Source organism: Camelus bactrianus, chromosome X (genome assembly GCF_048773025.1).
Source record: "Camelus bactrianus isolate YW-2024 breed Bactrian camel chromosome X, ASM4877302v1, whole genome shotgun sequence".
Taxonomy (NCBI): Eukaryota; Metazoa; Chordata; class Mammalia; order Artiodactyla; family Camelidae; genus Camelus; species Camelus bactrianus.
This window is the reverse complement of record NC_133575.1, coordinates 80270619-80287574: the sequence shown is the minus strand read 5'-3', so window position 1 is coordinate 80287574 and position 16956 is coordinate 80270619. Positions and strand designations below refer to the sequence as shown.

Genomic DNA, 16956 nt, shown 5'->3' with positions numbered 1-16956 from the left:
AGTCCAAGATTAGGGTGCCAGCATGGGCCCTCTTCCTGGCTTGTAGACGGCTACCTTCTTGCTGGATCCTCACATGGTAGAGAGAAATATCGTATCTCTCCTGTCTCTTCCTATACAGGCACCAATTCCATTTATGAGGTCTCCACCCTCATGACCTAATTATCTCCCAAAGGCTCCACCTCCAAACACCATCACATTGGGGTTTAGGGCTTCAACATATGAATTTTGAGGGAAACAAACATTCAGTCCATAGCATCCACCTTTATTAGAAACAGAATTTTTTACATGACAAAATAGAGGCTCTATACATTTAAAAACCTAATAATTTAAATGAAGTGAAACATAGTATCAATTAAGAAAAGATTTTAAAAATAATACCAATTTCAGAGAATAATTCTTCTATCTAGTAAACTATTTTGTGATATAAAATGTGTATGTCATAAAAAGAATTTCTACCATGTTAATAAAAGTTACGTGAGGCACCATTGACTTATCTACTTTTCTTTCCAGATTGTCTCCAAGACCAGAGTTATGATAAAAAGGAAAATAAAATGTTAGACATCTAATAGCAATGTTAGCATCGAATATTAAGTCAGTATTTATAACATGAACAATTCTACACAAATACTGGGTAAACAAAGTATTCTTTTTGTACAACTGAGATAATAAAGCACATTTTCTATTTATTTCCTTTTCTTTTGCACTGATGCAAAATTGCTATTCTTATATAAATCTTGTTTTTCTTTGCCATGAAGATTCTTCAAAAAAGAATTTCAAATAACTAGATTTGGCACATTTACATAGCTATATATTTAATCTTAACTGAGTTAAACAATTGATCAACAGAAAAATATAGCCAAAAAGGTACCCAGGGAATCATTATTGAACAAAAAGATAAACTAAGTGGAAATTTTTTTTTTCTCCTGGAACATAAACTTAAGTTTAGAAAAGTTACTTCCATGATATGAAGATTGCCATTTTCTCTTTTCTAGCTGCACTAAGTGACCTCATCTAATATGATGGCTATTCAGTAACGACTTGCAAATCAATTTCATCAGTACCAAATTGTTCCCTGAACCCGACTTGGATATCCAACTGCCTACTCAACATCTCCAAACTAACATGACCAAAAAAGAATTCCTGATTCCACACTCCTCCAAATCTGTTCCTCATCTCTGCATTCCAGAATTCACCCAGTTGCTCAAAAACCTAGGTATCATCCTTTATGCCTCCCTTTCTCTCTCCTCATATCCAAGCTATCAGATGATCCTATCTTCTTCATCTTTAAAATAGAACCTGAATCCAATATCTAAGCACTTCCCCAGCATCTGCCACAGGAGTTTAAGACTCTTGGCCTGGAACACTGTAATAACCTAACTGGTCTCTCTGCTTTCACCCTTAATCCTCTTCAGTTTATCCTCCACACCACAGCCCCATACAAGTAAGTAAAATTATGTCACTCCTCTGCTCTCAACCCTTCTAATGGCTTCCCATTACATATCCACACCAGGTTATAAGGATCTTCATCAACTACTCTCTGGCTTTCTTCCCTATTTCATTTCTTACCATTCTGCTCCCTTAATTACTATGTCGTAACCTTACTGGCTTCTGCTATTCCTCGAACATGCCAGGTAAGTTAACATTTTTAAGTCTTTCTACTTGCCTTTACCTTTCCCCAGAATGCCCTTTCCCCAAATGTTCACATGGTTCATACAATTAGGGCCTCTGCATGTCACCTTTTCAAATAGGCCTTCTCTAAACATCTTATCTAAAGTAGCAACCCTCTCAAAGATGTATCTTTTCTATGTATAATTTGGTGGAAGGCAGGGCCTGGTAATGAAGTCATTTTTCACTAGTGGGCTAAAGAATCTAGATCCTGAAAAGTAAAGCTAGCCACATTGAGGCTCTCCTGAGCCATGGATTTCTATCCATGAGCCAGTCTTAGCACTCCCTGAAGATGGCAGTCTGTTGGTGAAACAAGTATGGAAACTCAAGTTGAGCCACTTGGTCTCTCTACCACTGAGGAAGGAATTTAGTCCAGTATGCTCAGTTTGTTTCTGTCCCTATTTCTTGCTTTTTCTTCATAACACCTGATACTATGTATTTGTTTACATGTGTATTATCAGTCTTCTCTAATGAAATGTAGTAAATTCCACAAAAGGAAGTACTGTATAAACAGCCCGTGTAAGAATATCTGGCACACAGTAAGCTCAATAAATATGTATTAAATCAAAAATAAATGAATAAATAGGACTTCTAGTCTCAATACCATCCAATAATACAGTTTAGGGTTCTGTTTTGTTTTAAATGGAAAAAAAAAGAACCACAAGAATGTGCCCTTAAAAACAAATATATTCAGCTTGATTTCTCTCAAATGGTATGAATTTTATTAAAAGGAGGAGAGTTATTCAGTAGCACTGAAGCAAAATTTTACAGTCAATTTTCAGCAAGATATTCAAGCTATTATAAAATTTTTAAAAAGCTTCAGAATTATTCCTGAAAATAAAGCTGCAGTTAGTTTATTTGGACCTAAACACTTAAACATGGGATATATACATATACATATATGCATGCACACAAAATAGAGCAGTTTTATGAAATCAAACTGGTATAAACAGGAATGTCTTGATTATCCTACAATCCTTTCCCCTTCCTTCTCTCATCAAATTGTTACCAGTGAAGGCCCAGGAATTGACCAACTACTCAGAGCTAGCTTTTAGTCAGAAATGTATCCTATTAACTTGGTGTTGGTGTAGCTGTTCACAATAATAAAAATGGCAATATCCACAGAGGTTTCATGGAAGCAACAGAGTATTTTGCATGAATATGTCTGTGGCTTAACTGCCACTGTATAGTATTACCTGCTCTCTTCCATCAGTGCAGCTCATAGTCCACAAGAATATGAAAAATCTCACCATGTAACAGATATATCTCTTTATATATAATTTGGTGGAAGGCAGAGCCTGATGATAAAGTCATTTTTCACAAGTAGGCTAAAGAATCTAGACCCTGAAAAATAAAGTTAGCCACATTGAGGCTCTCCTGAGCCATGGATAGAAGGCCAGTCCAACCACTCTGAAGATGGCAGTGTGTTGGTGAAAAGAATATGGAAACTCAATTGGAGCCACTTGGTCTCTCCAGCAACAAGGAAGGAATTTAGTCCCATATGCTCAGTTTGTTTCTGTCAACATTCATTTAATGTTGATCATGTGGTTTATGCTCTCTGCTCAGGGGACAGAAGAATGATGAATACTACTTTGTATGAAAAGTTTTAAGCCTTGGAACCCCTCTGAAAATAAGTACTCCAAATACCAGTTCCATTTCTTTCCCTGCAGGCACAAACAAGGGAAAATTACTTATCAAATACTTAATTAGCTTATTCCCTACCTCTTTTTCTTTGCCTAGGAAAAGTTTCTAGCATCTTGGATGCACATACCAAGAGTTAGCTTCAGTGGCCAGGTTCGTAACTGAAACTCAGTCACTAAATAACATTCAAACCAGGAAGTACCTAAAGTTTAAGGGCCAAATATTCTGTTTATTATATTGGCAAAAAAAAATTAGGTGTTCAATTGAACAAGTCCTGTGAAATAGAAATGGGTCATCATTCCCATGCTCCAGGAATTTAACATCTAAAATAGACAACACAGGAGCAGACGTTATTATATCGCTGCCTATATTAAATATGTGCACAGCAGTATTTCTACACTGAGACAACTGCATTTGGTTTTTTAGAGTGGACACACTATAGTTAGTCACACTTTGACTACAAGGAACTGTATTATAAAATAAGATGATGTACAGATACAAGAGCAAAAGTCCAACTCTGAACAGTTTCATCTATGTAGAGGGTAGGTACCAATAAAGTCAAATCAAAGTCACTGGAATTAATTCAGAAGGCAAACACTTCACTTTGTCTAGGCAGCAGACTTAAGATTTAGGGAAAAGTAAAAGTATAAATTCTTCTGATGAGATGAAGCTCTATGAAACCCCTGAACATGATGAAAATAAATTTACTTACCCGAACAGAGCTCATGTTTACTGTCCTTTCTTCTGGCCATTCCTTTAAAAACAAAAACAAAAAACAAAAAAAAAGGAAATGTAGAGAAATGGGGATGAAAATATTTGGTTAGCAAAAATTACCAGAAAATTAAGATGGCTCTTCACTGTCTGGTTTATTTGCTACGTTCTATTCCTACCACCACTCTTGGCTTCCTTTTGAACAAACACTCACTATAATCTTCCGTATTTCTCCCTAGAAGCACAATCAGAAGGAAAATAACATCATTGTGGATAAAGTGAGCACCATTTTGCTAATCTATGGCCTCATTTTTTTTATTCTGTATTCAGCCACCAGGGTGGAGATGGAAGGTGTTAGAGAAGGCTTTTTCTGAGGAATATGATTAGCCAAACTGAGTTTTGAAGGATGAGGAGGAAGTCTGATGAGGCAGTCTGTGTACACAGTAGATTCTATGGAACTCTGTAATTCTTTATGAAAACTCAAAGGTAGGCGATCCCATTTATTCCCTGGCTTTAACTATCATCTACTGTACTTCACTGAAAAATCATCAATTCTAACAACATTTTTGATATATCACTGAGAAAAAAAAACTCTGCTTATTAAACTACGTATGATGCAATGAATTTTTAACACTTAGAATTTTTTATTTTATAATGATTGAAAGATTTTTAGATGTAGACGGATTTTGAGCATATATCACTTTTACAAACATGAAATGGTAAATCTAAACAAAATTAAGTGGTTAAAATATTTTCTAAAATTTCACATTCAGAGTCCAACTCTTCTAAATTACTTTTCTACTCAAGAGTTGTAGATATCTATGTTTTTTCACACAACATCATCCTCCATGCCACCGTGTTGATTATGCAGGCATTTCAAACTTAAGTAGATCAAAACTTCATTCTCAACTTGCCCTCCCGAAACACCAAAATCTCTCTAGTTCTTCCACCAGTATTCCTCTTGTTAATAAATGGAACCACCAGCAACACCCAGTTGCTCAATTCAGAAAACTCAGAAGTCGTTTCCTTTTTCTCATTCCCACTCATCAAGCCATCAGGTTCTCTCTGTTCTAGCTCTGCAAGGTATCTCAAATCAGTCCGCTTCTATCCACCTTCACTACCACCACTTGTATACAAATCACTATCTATCTTATCTAGACCAAGAGTCTCCTAATTGGTACCCGTGCTTCCCCTCGGGCCTCCTCTTATAACTCTATCCTCCACTAGAAAGCCAAAGTGATCTCTATTAAACACCAACTCAGACCACACTACAACCCTGCTTAAAAATCTTTCAATTGTTTCCCACTGCACTCCTAACAGATCTGTAAGAGTGTCCCTGCATCTCTCCAACCTTATTTCATTCCATTCTCCCTCTTGTTCCTTTAGCTGTAAGCCATGCTGGCCTTCCTTTTTGCCTTGAACTGCTTGAGTATTCTTCCCACTGCCTGGAATACTCTTCTTCCAGCTATTCCTACGCTGGCTTATTCTCATCTTTTAGAAGAAATCTCAGATCAACTGTCACCTTATCAAAAAGGCCTTCCTTGAACACCCATCCCTCACAACTCGCCAGTCACTCTCTCTCACCCCACCCTGTTTATGTCCTTCATATCATTCCTCAAAGTTTTAAATCATCATGTCTACTTATTTCATTACTTGTTTTATTGTTTGTCCTCATTAGAATATAAACTCCATTTAGACAGAGATGGTATCTACCTTCTTAAGCACTGTATTTGCAGCATCAAAAGCACAGTGCACACAAAAATATTTGTTGAATGAATAAACAAAGAAACAACTAGTTATTAATTCAAAGGTAGTTTATGATAAGAAAACCTAGAGCTTCAGAATTTCCTGAAATGTAAGCTCTACAACTATCCAAACTCATTAAGTGACCTAAACTCTTTTGATACTGAGAACTGTCTGGCCAAATTAAATTTACGAAATTATCTCAAAAAAATATGGCTAATTTGAAATATTTGCAATGTGATAATTCAGCAAAATAAAACTGTCAGAATTAAATCATGCTACCATGGTATCAGAGGTTATTTTTACCACCCCAAAGGTTTAATACTTAGTGAGCAGTTGGTGATGAGAGCTCAAAAGGCATTTTTTTAAAAGAAAAGACTGATATTAAAGTCTAGTATTTTAAGAATCATATAGAAACATCATCAATTACAAAATGGTAGTTTCACATTTTGCCAAATGTGTTCTAATGCTAGAATTAAACCTTCAAGAATCAACCTTCTTAAAATATTTTTAAATATCCTATTGAAAGAATATATCAATTCCTGATCCTCTAAAACAAGTTTGCTTACCTATGTCCAAGTTAATAATATTTATTACTTTAGAGACTGAGTCTTGTAATTAAGACACATACACACACACTCTAGGAAAAAAAAAGAATTGACCTATGAAAATCAGTTCTACTCTATGATTCACTACATACTTTTTCAAGTAAGAATTTAATGCAATTATATTGACAGGGTATGGAGAATTGGACACCTATTCATTGTTAATGTAAATTGGTATAACTTCCACTGGAAGCAATTTGACAATATCTAACAAAATTAAAAAGATACACCCTTTGAAAGGAAGTCTACCTGGAGCAATTTTATCCAACAGATACACTTGCATATGTATGAAATGATATATATATATAGTCCAAACACATTCATTAGAGTATAATTTAATAATAAGATTAGAAATAACTCAAATGCTCAACTTATATGCTTAACTTGTACTACATCCATAAAATGTAACGTTACATAGACAACCAAAAGAATGAGACAGCCCTTCACGTTCAAACATGAAATAAAAGCCAAGATATTAGGTCAAAACAATCAAAAGGCAAAAAAGTATGTATAATGTATAGTGTTTAAAATATACAGTATGTCTCTGGAAGGACATTCAAGAAACAGAGAGTGGCTGCTCTATGATAAAAAGTGTCCACATGGAGCTCCACTTCCAGGATGAGACCACAAGGAGTTTTGTGGAACCACTCTCCAGCAAAATGGGCAAAAGTTGGCAAAAAATATTTTTACAAACCCAGCATTTAAAGTCTCTAGAAATTGTCCTAAAGGCATGTAGAAAATATAAAAATATTAATTAAAATATTAGAAGAGAAAAAGAGGAAGGAACATCAGAAAATCATGAATCAGAAAATGACTGCCTCTGAAATTCTATGTACTTTAAAAATGTAATTTTTACTCAGTTATTGAACTCAATCAGTATGTTTGTGAAGGCCTCCATATTAGTTTTTTCACCATCTGGTCCTTGAGTACATTTCAAAACATCATCTCCTACCATGCTATTTAAAAAAAATTTTAATGGAGTTACTGGGTATTGAACCCAAGACCCCGTGCATGCTAAGCATATACTCTACCACTGAGCTATATAGCTCCCCTCTGCCCCATAAAGTCTTGAGAAGACCCTCTTGTCTGCTTACTGATATCAACCCACTAAATCAGCAGTCTTTGGCTTAAGACTCCAACTCTTATTATAATATTATCCAGCCTACATTTTCCATCTTGTTTAGAAGGATTCTATGAAAGCTTCCACTTCTCTGCACCCTTTTCTTACCTGGCACCACCTCTACCCAAGTAGAACTGAACAAATAATCACTCCCCCATCTTTCTCACAACTGCACCTCTTCTCACTTTGCTTAACCGTATTGTAGTAGCATTCACAAGTCTGTCTCTACCACAAGTCCAAGCTCTTGGAGGGCAGAAACTTACTTAACTTTGAGCCCTTAGAGCCTAGCACAATGCCCCAAAGTTAGCTGATACTCAAAAAGGAATGACTAAACACGTCTTGCAATTCATATACACTAAATTTATGGCATTTCCTATTTCTGCCATCATAGTAGTCCTACAGAAAATCTAAAGATTGTTTAAATACTCTTACCTGTAGCAGAAAGGAAACAGTGTAACTCATAAAAGCAGGGTGATGGACTAAATTTAAACTGTTTTTATATTCTGCTACTGCAGCTTTTTCTAAGGCTTTAGCGTCAATATATAATCCTTTCTGGAAGGGTTTGGATGTCCACAGGCAACCAACCATGGCTGTCAAATAGTGATTAAATTCTTGATAGGTCTTGCTGCTGAAGCTGAACTCTGATTTTGTCTATTGGGAAAGAAAAAAAAATTGTCATTATCGCCTATTCTCCCTTTCCTACTTATTCCCAACAGATCATATATCTCTACACTCAATTTTTAAACAATGGTGATTTAACACAGATTCATCATCCATACCTTTGGTACCAACTCATTTTCCTTTGCAGCAGTCAAATTTTTACGATACCTAAAAGGGAGAACAGATAGAATAAACTTTTACCATTAAATGCCTTTGATATGTAAATATAAACAAAAGCATACATTTCAAATGTAAATATATGCAGATATGCACATACACAGTTATCTAGCTGGTTAGTTAAGGGTTTTTCCCCCTTTTATGGTACATTTTCCTCAAAGAATAAAAATTAACAGAGATTCAAATATTGAGTTGTACATTTAAGATATGCACTTGACTCTGTAAATTATATTTCAGTAAGAAAGAAAAAATAAAGGAAATGCTTTTAATGTTTCACCATCAAAAAATTAATAGAGGCTCAAAAGCAGTCACTGATACAGAATATATTAACATGGAAGAAAACGTGCAGTAGAAAGGATAAAGGGAAAAGTTAGAAATGTAATTTTTTCTTATCTGAGAACTATTCTAATTAGCTTTTAAACATTTCAACCCTGGTACAGTCCTACAAGTTATACCAAATCTACACTTATAGGCTAAAAAGAGCAATTTCAGTCCATTAAATGAAAAAATTAGGAGGGATCAGGAAATAATGCTTACAATTTCATATAATTGACACTAGCTCCCTTTATCTCTCAGAAAACGTTCTTTTTACCACAGAAGCTACGTAGACTTAAACCAATTGTCAGTAAATAACTAATTTTTCTTTGAAACATAGCAACAAGAATTAACAATGCTGAATGCAGCAGTACCATTGCACAAAAGATCCTTAACTATGATTTCTTTTAACCCATATACCCCACAATGACATTTAAAAAACAACACAGAACAGTCCCATATTGGAAGAAAGCCATGTTTCCTACTTCCATAGGCCTGTGCAGAAAATGGATAACAATTTTATCGTATTTAACATTTCACTATATTATATATAATACACTTATCATAGTATATTTATAAATTATAAATTATTGTAGAGCTGGAAAATAAAGATGGAATTATGATATACTAATTCATAAAATGGTAAAAAGGCTTTGTACCTGTCCAGAATGTAACAGAGCTGATTCAGGATACTGGGATCCAGGCTGAGGAGTGCAGGATAGAAGACCCCAGGAGGAAACAACACCACTAATGGAAGGTTATAATTTATATATGTGTCACACACCTTTTGGGAAGAATGATAACATCAGTATATAGATTATTCCTCAGAACCCCTCAATCAACTTCACCCAAAGAATCATCACTAGAAAATAAGCAATAATACAACATCAGGTTTAGGCCTGCCTGATTCATAAATAGAATAGGTAGCCACAGCCTGCTTAAAAATGCACCTCACTAAACAGCAAACTTACCACAGAGGATTATTCCTAGAAGGTCATTATTAAAATCTTTTAATTTTTTCTGGGGAGAGACCTTAGAGTAGGGAGAAAGGGGAAGGGAGCACTTCTTTCTTCTTTAAGTCCCATTAATACTGATTTGTCACATTAGTTGGCTGTCAACCTGGAGAACAAAGGTGCATGCTTCTCGGCAAATGTAACACAAGACAACTAGGTACCAGTGAAGGGAGAAAGCCAGGAAAACTGAGATTAGTGGGGACTTCCTGGATAATAGTTCTATCTCGGTTGAATACTATAAAACAATAGAAGAGGACCAGAATCATAGGTACTGGGAATAATAAGGAAGTTGAAAGGTGGGGGTGGAGAGCTGAAGAAAAAGAAGGTATTTTTGGTTTTTACCAGGGGCTGGAGATGTACCACGGATGAGCAAAAAGTGATACTAGAGACAGACTTCTGTCTAGCGCCAGCATTATCCAGAGGAATGTCTATTAAAGTGGTACCTAGACTTTAAAAAAATCATGTTTTTTTCCCTTTGTTTTATGAATGTCTGTTGTTCAGGCGAGAATACACTCATTAACTTCATATATGTAGCTTATTTTAACTATGCTAATAAGATCACAGCCCAATGTAATAGCTGTGCATAATAAAATTTAAACAGTAGTCCAGTAAATTGAACAGCCATCACAAAAATCTGAATAGGAAAAATGGGATGCATACTACCTTCTCATAGAAATCCAAGATAAAGTGCAACAAGAAAGTACTGTTGCTTTCCAAGCGCATTGCAGTAGTGGACAGCCATCCTACATAGTGAATCAGTTCAGACACAGAGTTCATGGATCCACCTAAAGTTGTCTCCCTGAAATAAGAAATCATGGCATTCAGATCCGTATTAGCAAAAGTCCTCGCAGTTTCCAAGCTAAAACTGGATAATATATAGCAAAAAGTTGCTGGGAATTTCAGAAAATGGTAAGTGCTGCAATGTATAATTTACTTTTTTTTAGACCACAGTGATTTATCATAAAACTAACCCAGCCCTCTAGGGAACCATTAAGATCAATTCATAGAACATCCTCAGCAACCACTGTACTAGTAAATACCTGAGAAATAAAGAATTACACTTCCAACAGACTTTTGATAATATTACCAATGTCCAGGGACCATAGCAGTCAGCAAATTAGTTTCTAAGTACACAAATCCAAACCCAGTTTTGTCTAAATTCCTGAACTAAACTGCTGTTAATATTTTCACTTTAATTTAACTGGAATTCAATTCAATTCTAGAACAGAATTAGTAACATTTTAGGCACCTTTCTTTCTTCTAGCAAAAACCAGATTTGGGTATTTTATATTCTTCCCAAATCAATGAACCATGTCTCTTTAAATCACACATGGGTATAATTGATTCAATCCATCCATCTACCCACCCCTGTCCTTTAATCCACTGTTTAGTGAATTAGGAAAAGACTTGGGAATTGTGATTTCATAGCTTTACCCTCTGATCAAGGGGGCCAACAGTGGTTATGCACAAGGAAAAAGGAATAGTATATAGTCTCCGAGCTTGAAATGATGACTCTACCATTACCAGAGCAAGCATGGAAAGATTAAGAGACCATTCAAACAGGCAGGCATCCATACAGGCAGCCCGTCACTTGCAAACTTATACTTTACGATTTTTGACAGGACTTAAATGCATCTGAAATAATTTGTACAATGGTAACTGTTCAGACAGCATCCTTTAGAAGTGTTTCTCCACAGAACACTGCTGACATTTTGGATGAAACAATTCACTGTTCAGGCTGCCTCCTACTCCCCACCCACCATAGCACACTTAGCACCCCTGGCTCCTACCTACTAAAAGATGGTAGCACCCTCTTCCAATGCTCCCTGGAGAACTACTGCTGAGAATGGGTCCCCATCCTTCTGTCCTTGAGATCCACAACTACAATATACTCCCTCTTTGACAGTCATATGGTATATGTTCGTATGATGGAAACTCATATCTTTAAAATAGAAGGAAGTATTGAGAACTTAAGAGCCATCTTATACAATGACAAATAGTATTATGATGAGCAAAGTTACCTACAATTATGTCCATTTATTTAAGAATTTTAGAAAGCAGAACCCCTTTTTAAATGCCTCCCAAATTTATGACACTAATTAAAAAATATCCTAGGAATTTTAAAAAGAAAATACAGAAACTGTAAAGCAACTGTATCAGGGTGCCTAAAACTTACATGGCAAATTGGCCAAAGATTATAGATGCAAACATACTATTCTTAACAGAATTGAAGTGTTTGAAGAGGTTGAGCATTCAACAGCATTTCTTTATGATAGCGGTCCTCAGACTTTAGCTTGCACCAAAATCATGGAAGTGCTTGTTAAAATACAGATTATTGGGCTCTACCTCTAGAGTTTACTTCAGTAGGTCTAGGGTAAGGCCTGAGAATTTGTATCTCAGCAAGTTAGTTTTCCAGTGATGTAATGCTGCTGGTCCAGGGACCACACTTTGAAGAACAATACTTTACAAGATACTTTCACTACTCACTAATGTTCCATTTCCTTCTAAAAGTGATCAGATACACGATATATAGAAGCATTGCAATAATGAATAAGAAGAATTAAAATTTTCTCTGGCAACATCCAAGAAGCTTCTTCTGTTCTCCTACCAAAATAGGAAATCACTATAGGGATAAGAACATATAGAAAAATAGGTCTGGGCTAATCTAACCAAGCCAACCACTAGATATTTGCACCTGAAGATAAGGGATCCTTATCTTATAAAGTAAGAATGTAACTGATAATATGGGGAATTTGAACATTGATTAGATACTTGAAGATATCAAGAACTATTAATTTTTCAGATGTTATACTAGTATCATTTTCAACAGCTGAAATGATGTCTGGGTTTTGCTTTAAAAATATCTAGTACAAAGGAAGAGGAAAGTGAGGGATATTATAGATGAAAAAAGTTAACCATGGGCAGCAACTGTTGAAGCTGGATGATGTGTACATAAGGGTAATAATCATACTATTTTCTCTACTTTTTATTATGTTTGCAATTTTCTATAGTATAAAGTTTTTTAAAATTAATGTTAAAAAAGAATATAGGAGAAGCCAAAGATTCGAGGTAGAAAGAGTCAAAACAACCTGATTAGGCAGTTCCTTGAAATTCAGTCTTTTAGTTTCACATTGAAGGCAAAGCACACATTTAACAATAATGAACATAATGGAAATTCAGGGCACTTTTTTTAAATCTCAAAGTGAAAATAAATTAATGTATACAAGCAAAATACATCAGAGAGACATAAAAAAATCTGTACAGCAAAATTATAGGTTTTCCTAGTCATCATCAAAACTGACTTTACATACAAACAAGAATACATTTTATAAAGTAAACTAAACTGAATAGAAGCGAAAGTTGCCATTTCTAACATCAGCTCGCCAATGTTTTGCTATATTAACTCTAGCAAATTACTTAGAGGCTTAGTGGTTGCTTTCTGATTTATATAATAGAACTTGAAGAATAACCTTCCTCAGAGGATTGTGGAGAAAAAGAGTGAAGAGTAACAAAATCTTTTTAGAAAAGTATGACTAAGCATTTATATGAAGCAATTAGGTTTCATGACACACTATTAAACTCCATATGCAAACAGTTTTGTACAGATCAACTCTTGTGGAGGGTTATAAGATAACTCACAGAGGACTGTTCGTCACAGATTTCAAGTGGATGTCCATAGAAAGCCACAACAGCCAATTTTGCAGTAGTTCTTTCAGACACTGAAGAACACTACACTAAGAAGGCAAAACAAAAAATCATTCAGACACACCATAGCGTTGAGAATAGACTAAACCAGAGGTTTGGAGGTGGAAGGACTGTGAAGATGACCTCATCCAATTCAGAACCTAACAGCTGCTGCTCCAACCTGATCGTCTCCAAGAGACAGATTAATGCAAATACAAGTTTATTTTGCCATTTTCTCTACAAGACTGCTCTTAGCTTATCAGCAAGGAACAGACTTGTTTCTCTAAATTGTATTCATTTATAACATACATCATCAAATACAGCATCCCTTACTGTCTCCCCTCAGAGATCCTTTTAACTTGCTACAGATATGAGCTTCCTACTCTTTTCACCTTGTGTCAAAATCTGCAATTTACTCCTTTTTTTGTAAATCATATTTCTTCTTTTTTTAATTGAAGTAGTCAGTTTACAATGTTGTTTAATTTCTGGTGTACAGCATAGTGATTCAGTTATACATATATATATATATATATTTATGTATTTGTTTTCATATTCTTTTTCATTATAGGCTATTACAAGGTATGAATATAGTTCAACATAAGAACTTGTTGTTTTATCTATTTTACATATAGTAGTTAGTATCTGCAAATCCCGAACTCCCACTTTCCCTTCCACAACCCCCGTTTTCCCCTTGGTAACCATAAGTTTGTTTTCCATGTCTGTGAGTCTGTTTCTGTTTTGTAAATAAGTTCATTTGTGTCATTTTTTTTAGATTCCACATATAAGTGATATCATATAGTATTTTTCTTTCTCTATCTGGCTTACTTCACTTCGTATGACAATATTAAGTCACACTAAGTCAGAATGGCTATCATTAAAAAGTTCACAAATGATAAATGCTAGAGAGGGTGTGGAGAAAAGGTAACCCTCTTACATGGTAGGAATGTAGTTTGGTGCAGCCATTATGGAAAACAGTATGGAGATTCCTCAAAAAACTAAAAACAGACTTACCCTATGATCCAGCAATCACACTCCTGGGTATATAACCAGAGGAAACTCTAATTTGAAAAGATACATGCACTCTAATGTTCGTAGCTGCACTATTTACAATAGCCAAGACATGAAAGCAACCTAAATGGCCATCAACAGATCACTGGATAAAGAAGTTGTGGTGTATTTATACAATGGAATACTACTCAGCCATAAAAATGAATAAAATAATGTCATTCACAGCAACATGGATGGACCTGGAGATTGTTATACTAAGTGAAGTAAAAAACTGCAAAATGACGTCCCTGAAAATGTGTTACGTGGGAGAAGTTGTGTGTACTGTCATGTGAGTTTTCCTATAAATGTGGCCAATGGTAAGTGACTTAAGGTGGGAAAAAAAGTTATAAAAGAACATTACTTATATTGTCACTCTTTTGGAATAGGAATAACCATTCTACAAGAAAGTGGCTCTGAAACTTAGTCAGATAGAACTCCTTGGAAGCCACAGTGGTCTTTTTGGAGAACACCCCAAAACAGTAACACATTTTAATTTTATTATATAAAGTTAGAACACTTTTATTAGCAGAAAATGACTATATTATAAATATATAGTATGAATGACACATGGAGTTTTGTTTGTTCTGGTCATTACTATATTCCCAGTGTCAAGACAGGCATCAAGCACATACTGGGTGCTCAATACATATTTGAGAAATGAGTAAGTGTACCTACAAAATTATCAACCCCAACAGTGGTATACTTATTTCCCAGTTTGTTTTTTACTAACACTTATTTGCCATCTGTTCATTCACTTTGTCATCTACTCCAACTGGGAACAGTTCAGGAAAACTACATGTGACAAAATCTTAAAAACAAAATTCTACACATTAACTTTGATTTGAATGATGCAGTACCTCAAGTCCAGGTCCAAGCAAATCCTGTTAGAAAACTATTGCTGTAACATGGGTTTGAAATTGTGTGCCACTGGCCACAGACTAATACTTCCTATTGAATCTAAGCAAGACAATTGTTTTTTTACCTTGAAGTATATAGTTGATGTGAAGAAGAGCCGGGACAGATGGTCAAAAAGAAGTGGTTTCACCTCTAAAAGTTAAAAAAAAAGATTATTGAAAGTCCTTTTAATTAATATTACATTGAATTAAATGACTCCATATTTTCGTGATACATACCAGAGAAGCTACTAAAAGGAATCCAGCTCAAAAGTTGAAGGAACTGTGACCGACAACAGAGGCCATCCCAGAGAGGAAGACTCTTATACAGGAATGCTTCACAGGAATAAAACCCCTCCTGTAACACAGGTGGATATTAAAACCTTGCATGGAACTCTTCAGGCATAATTACTCTTGAAATAACCAGTTTATTTTGGGCTACAGTTGTTTTACTCTTAGACTAATTTTTTGTCATAATATAATTAAAAGCCTTGGGTTAGGTGCCAGACTTTCTCATAAAAGGGATCAAATGATTAATATTTGGATACATTAAAAACTTTATCAACATAGTTTCCAAGCACCATAAAACTTCACTGATTGGAAAGAAGGTAAAAAGTCAAGTTATGGAATATTTTTAAAGATGAGTGAAATTGTATTGTTTTGGAATACATACAGTCACTTGAACAGTCAATAAAGTGTATATAATGTTATTAATAAGGCTGGAATTTCATTAGGGGCCACAGACTAAATCCAAACTCTGGGCAGCTCCATCTGGAGAAGCCTGGGAGTCTAGGCTATTTATGTTTCTACCAAAGAGAGGATCCAGGGCTTTCCTTTTTTCCTTTATTGTCCTGAGCCTTAAATAGTGGCATGCACTGAGACTCTATTCTGGACCTTCTTTTCGTGACATGAATTCTCTGGACAATCTCATCTACAACATAGCTAAAACCACCACCTATATCATGAGGAGTCCTAAATTTCTGCATCTCTAATGCAAATCTCATTTCTGAGCTCTAGACTTTTTATCTAACTGCCTACTACTGGACCTCTAAGATATCCCACAAGCATCTTTTAAATCAAATATATCTTTCTTTCCCAGCCTGCTTTTCTTATATTCCCATCATCATTCTCTCAAGCAGGAAATCTAAAAAGTCAACCTAAATTCATCCTTTTATCTTCACCAACATTATCCACACCCAACTTCTAATTCAATGGTTTCACACCAAATGCTTAAGATTTATTCAACTAACATTTTTTGAGCATCTCTTTTGTACTAGGTACCAAGTTGAATACCTGTACATGAAGAAAAGATGGACATGGTTTTCACCTGTCAGGAACCCATAATGTGTGGAAAAACAGATGCTGAAAGTACCACGATACAGGTAAACAGAGAGCAAAAGGAGTACATAGAACAAACATCTAACCCAGTCTGAGCAAAGGCTTTTTCATGATGCTGATACCTGAGTTGCAGTGTAAAGAACAACTCAGGGTTACCCAGGCCAAATAATTAATTGGCTGGAACATATTAGACAATCAAAAAACATTTGTTGATTATAAGAACACAAGTAGTGACCCTATGAGATTTACCTTACCAGCTAATTCAATTAACTGAATGCATTAATCTTCAGTTTGTTCTCTTAAATTATAGAACTTTCTCTCTTATTTGCATAATTTGACAAATT

The 16956-nt window shown here is 35.2% G+C and overlaps 1 protein-coding gene across 2 annotated transcripts in view; it reads right to left on the bottom strand.

Moving 5' to 3' along the window:
* Positions 1-241: 241 nt before the first annotated feature.
* Positions 242-16956, bottom strand: part of CENPI (centromere protein I) — a 35011-nt gene continuing 18296 nt past the window's right edge. For both annotated transcript variants that reach the window (XM_010969772.3, XM_074359028.1), the window contains 9 exons: positions 15515-15632; positions 15364-15428; positions 13290-13384; positions 10314-10449; positions 9297-9421; positions 8265-8313; positions 7918-8136; positions 4019-4060; positions 242-3329 (listed from right to left, as the gene is read on the bottom strand). In XM_010969772.3, coding sequence (XP_010968074.1) covers positions 3228-3329; positions 4019-4060; positions 7918-8136; positions 8265-8313; positions 9297-9421; positions 10314-10449; positions 13290-13384; positions 15364-15428; positions 15515-15632 — 951 coding nt within the window. In that variant the 3' untranslated portion in view covers positions 242-3227. The remainder of the gene's footprint in view (positions 3330-4018; positions 4061-7917; positions 8137-8264; positions 8314-9296; positions 9422-10313; positions 10450-13289; positions 13385-15363; positions 15429-15514; positions 15633-16956) is intronic.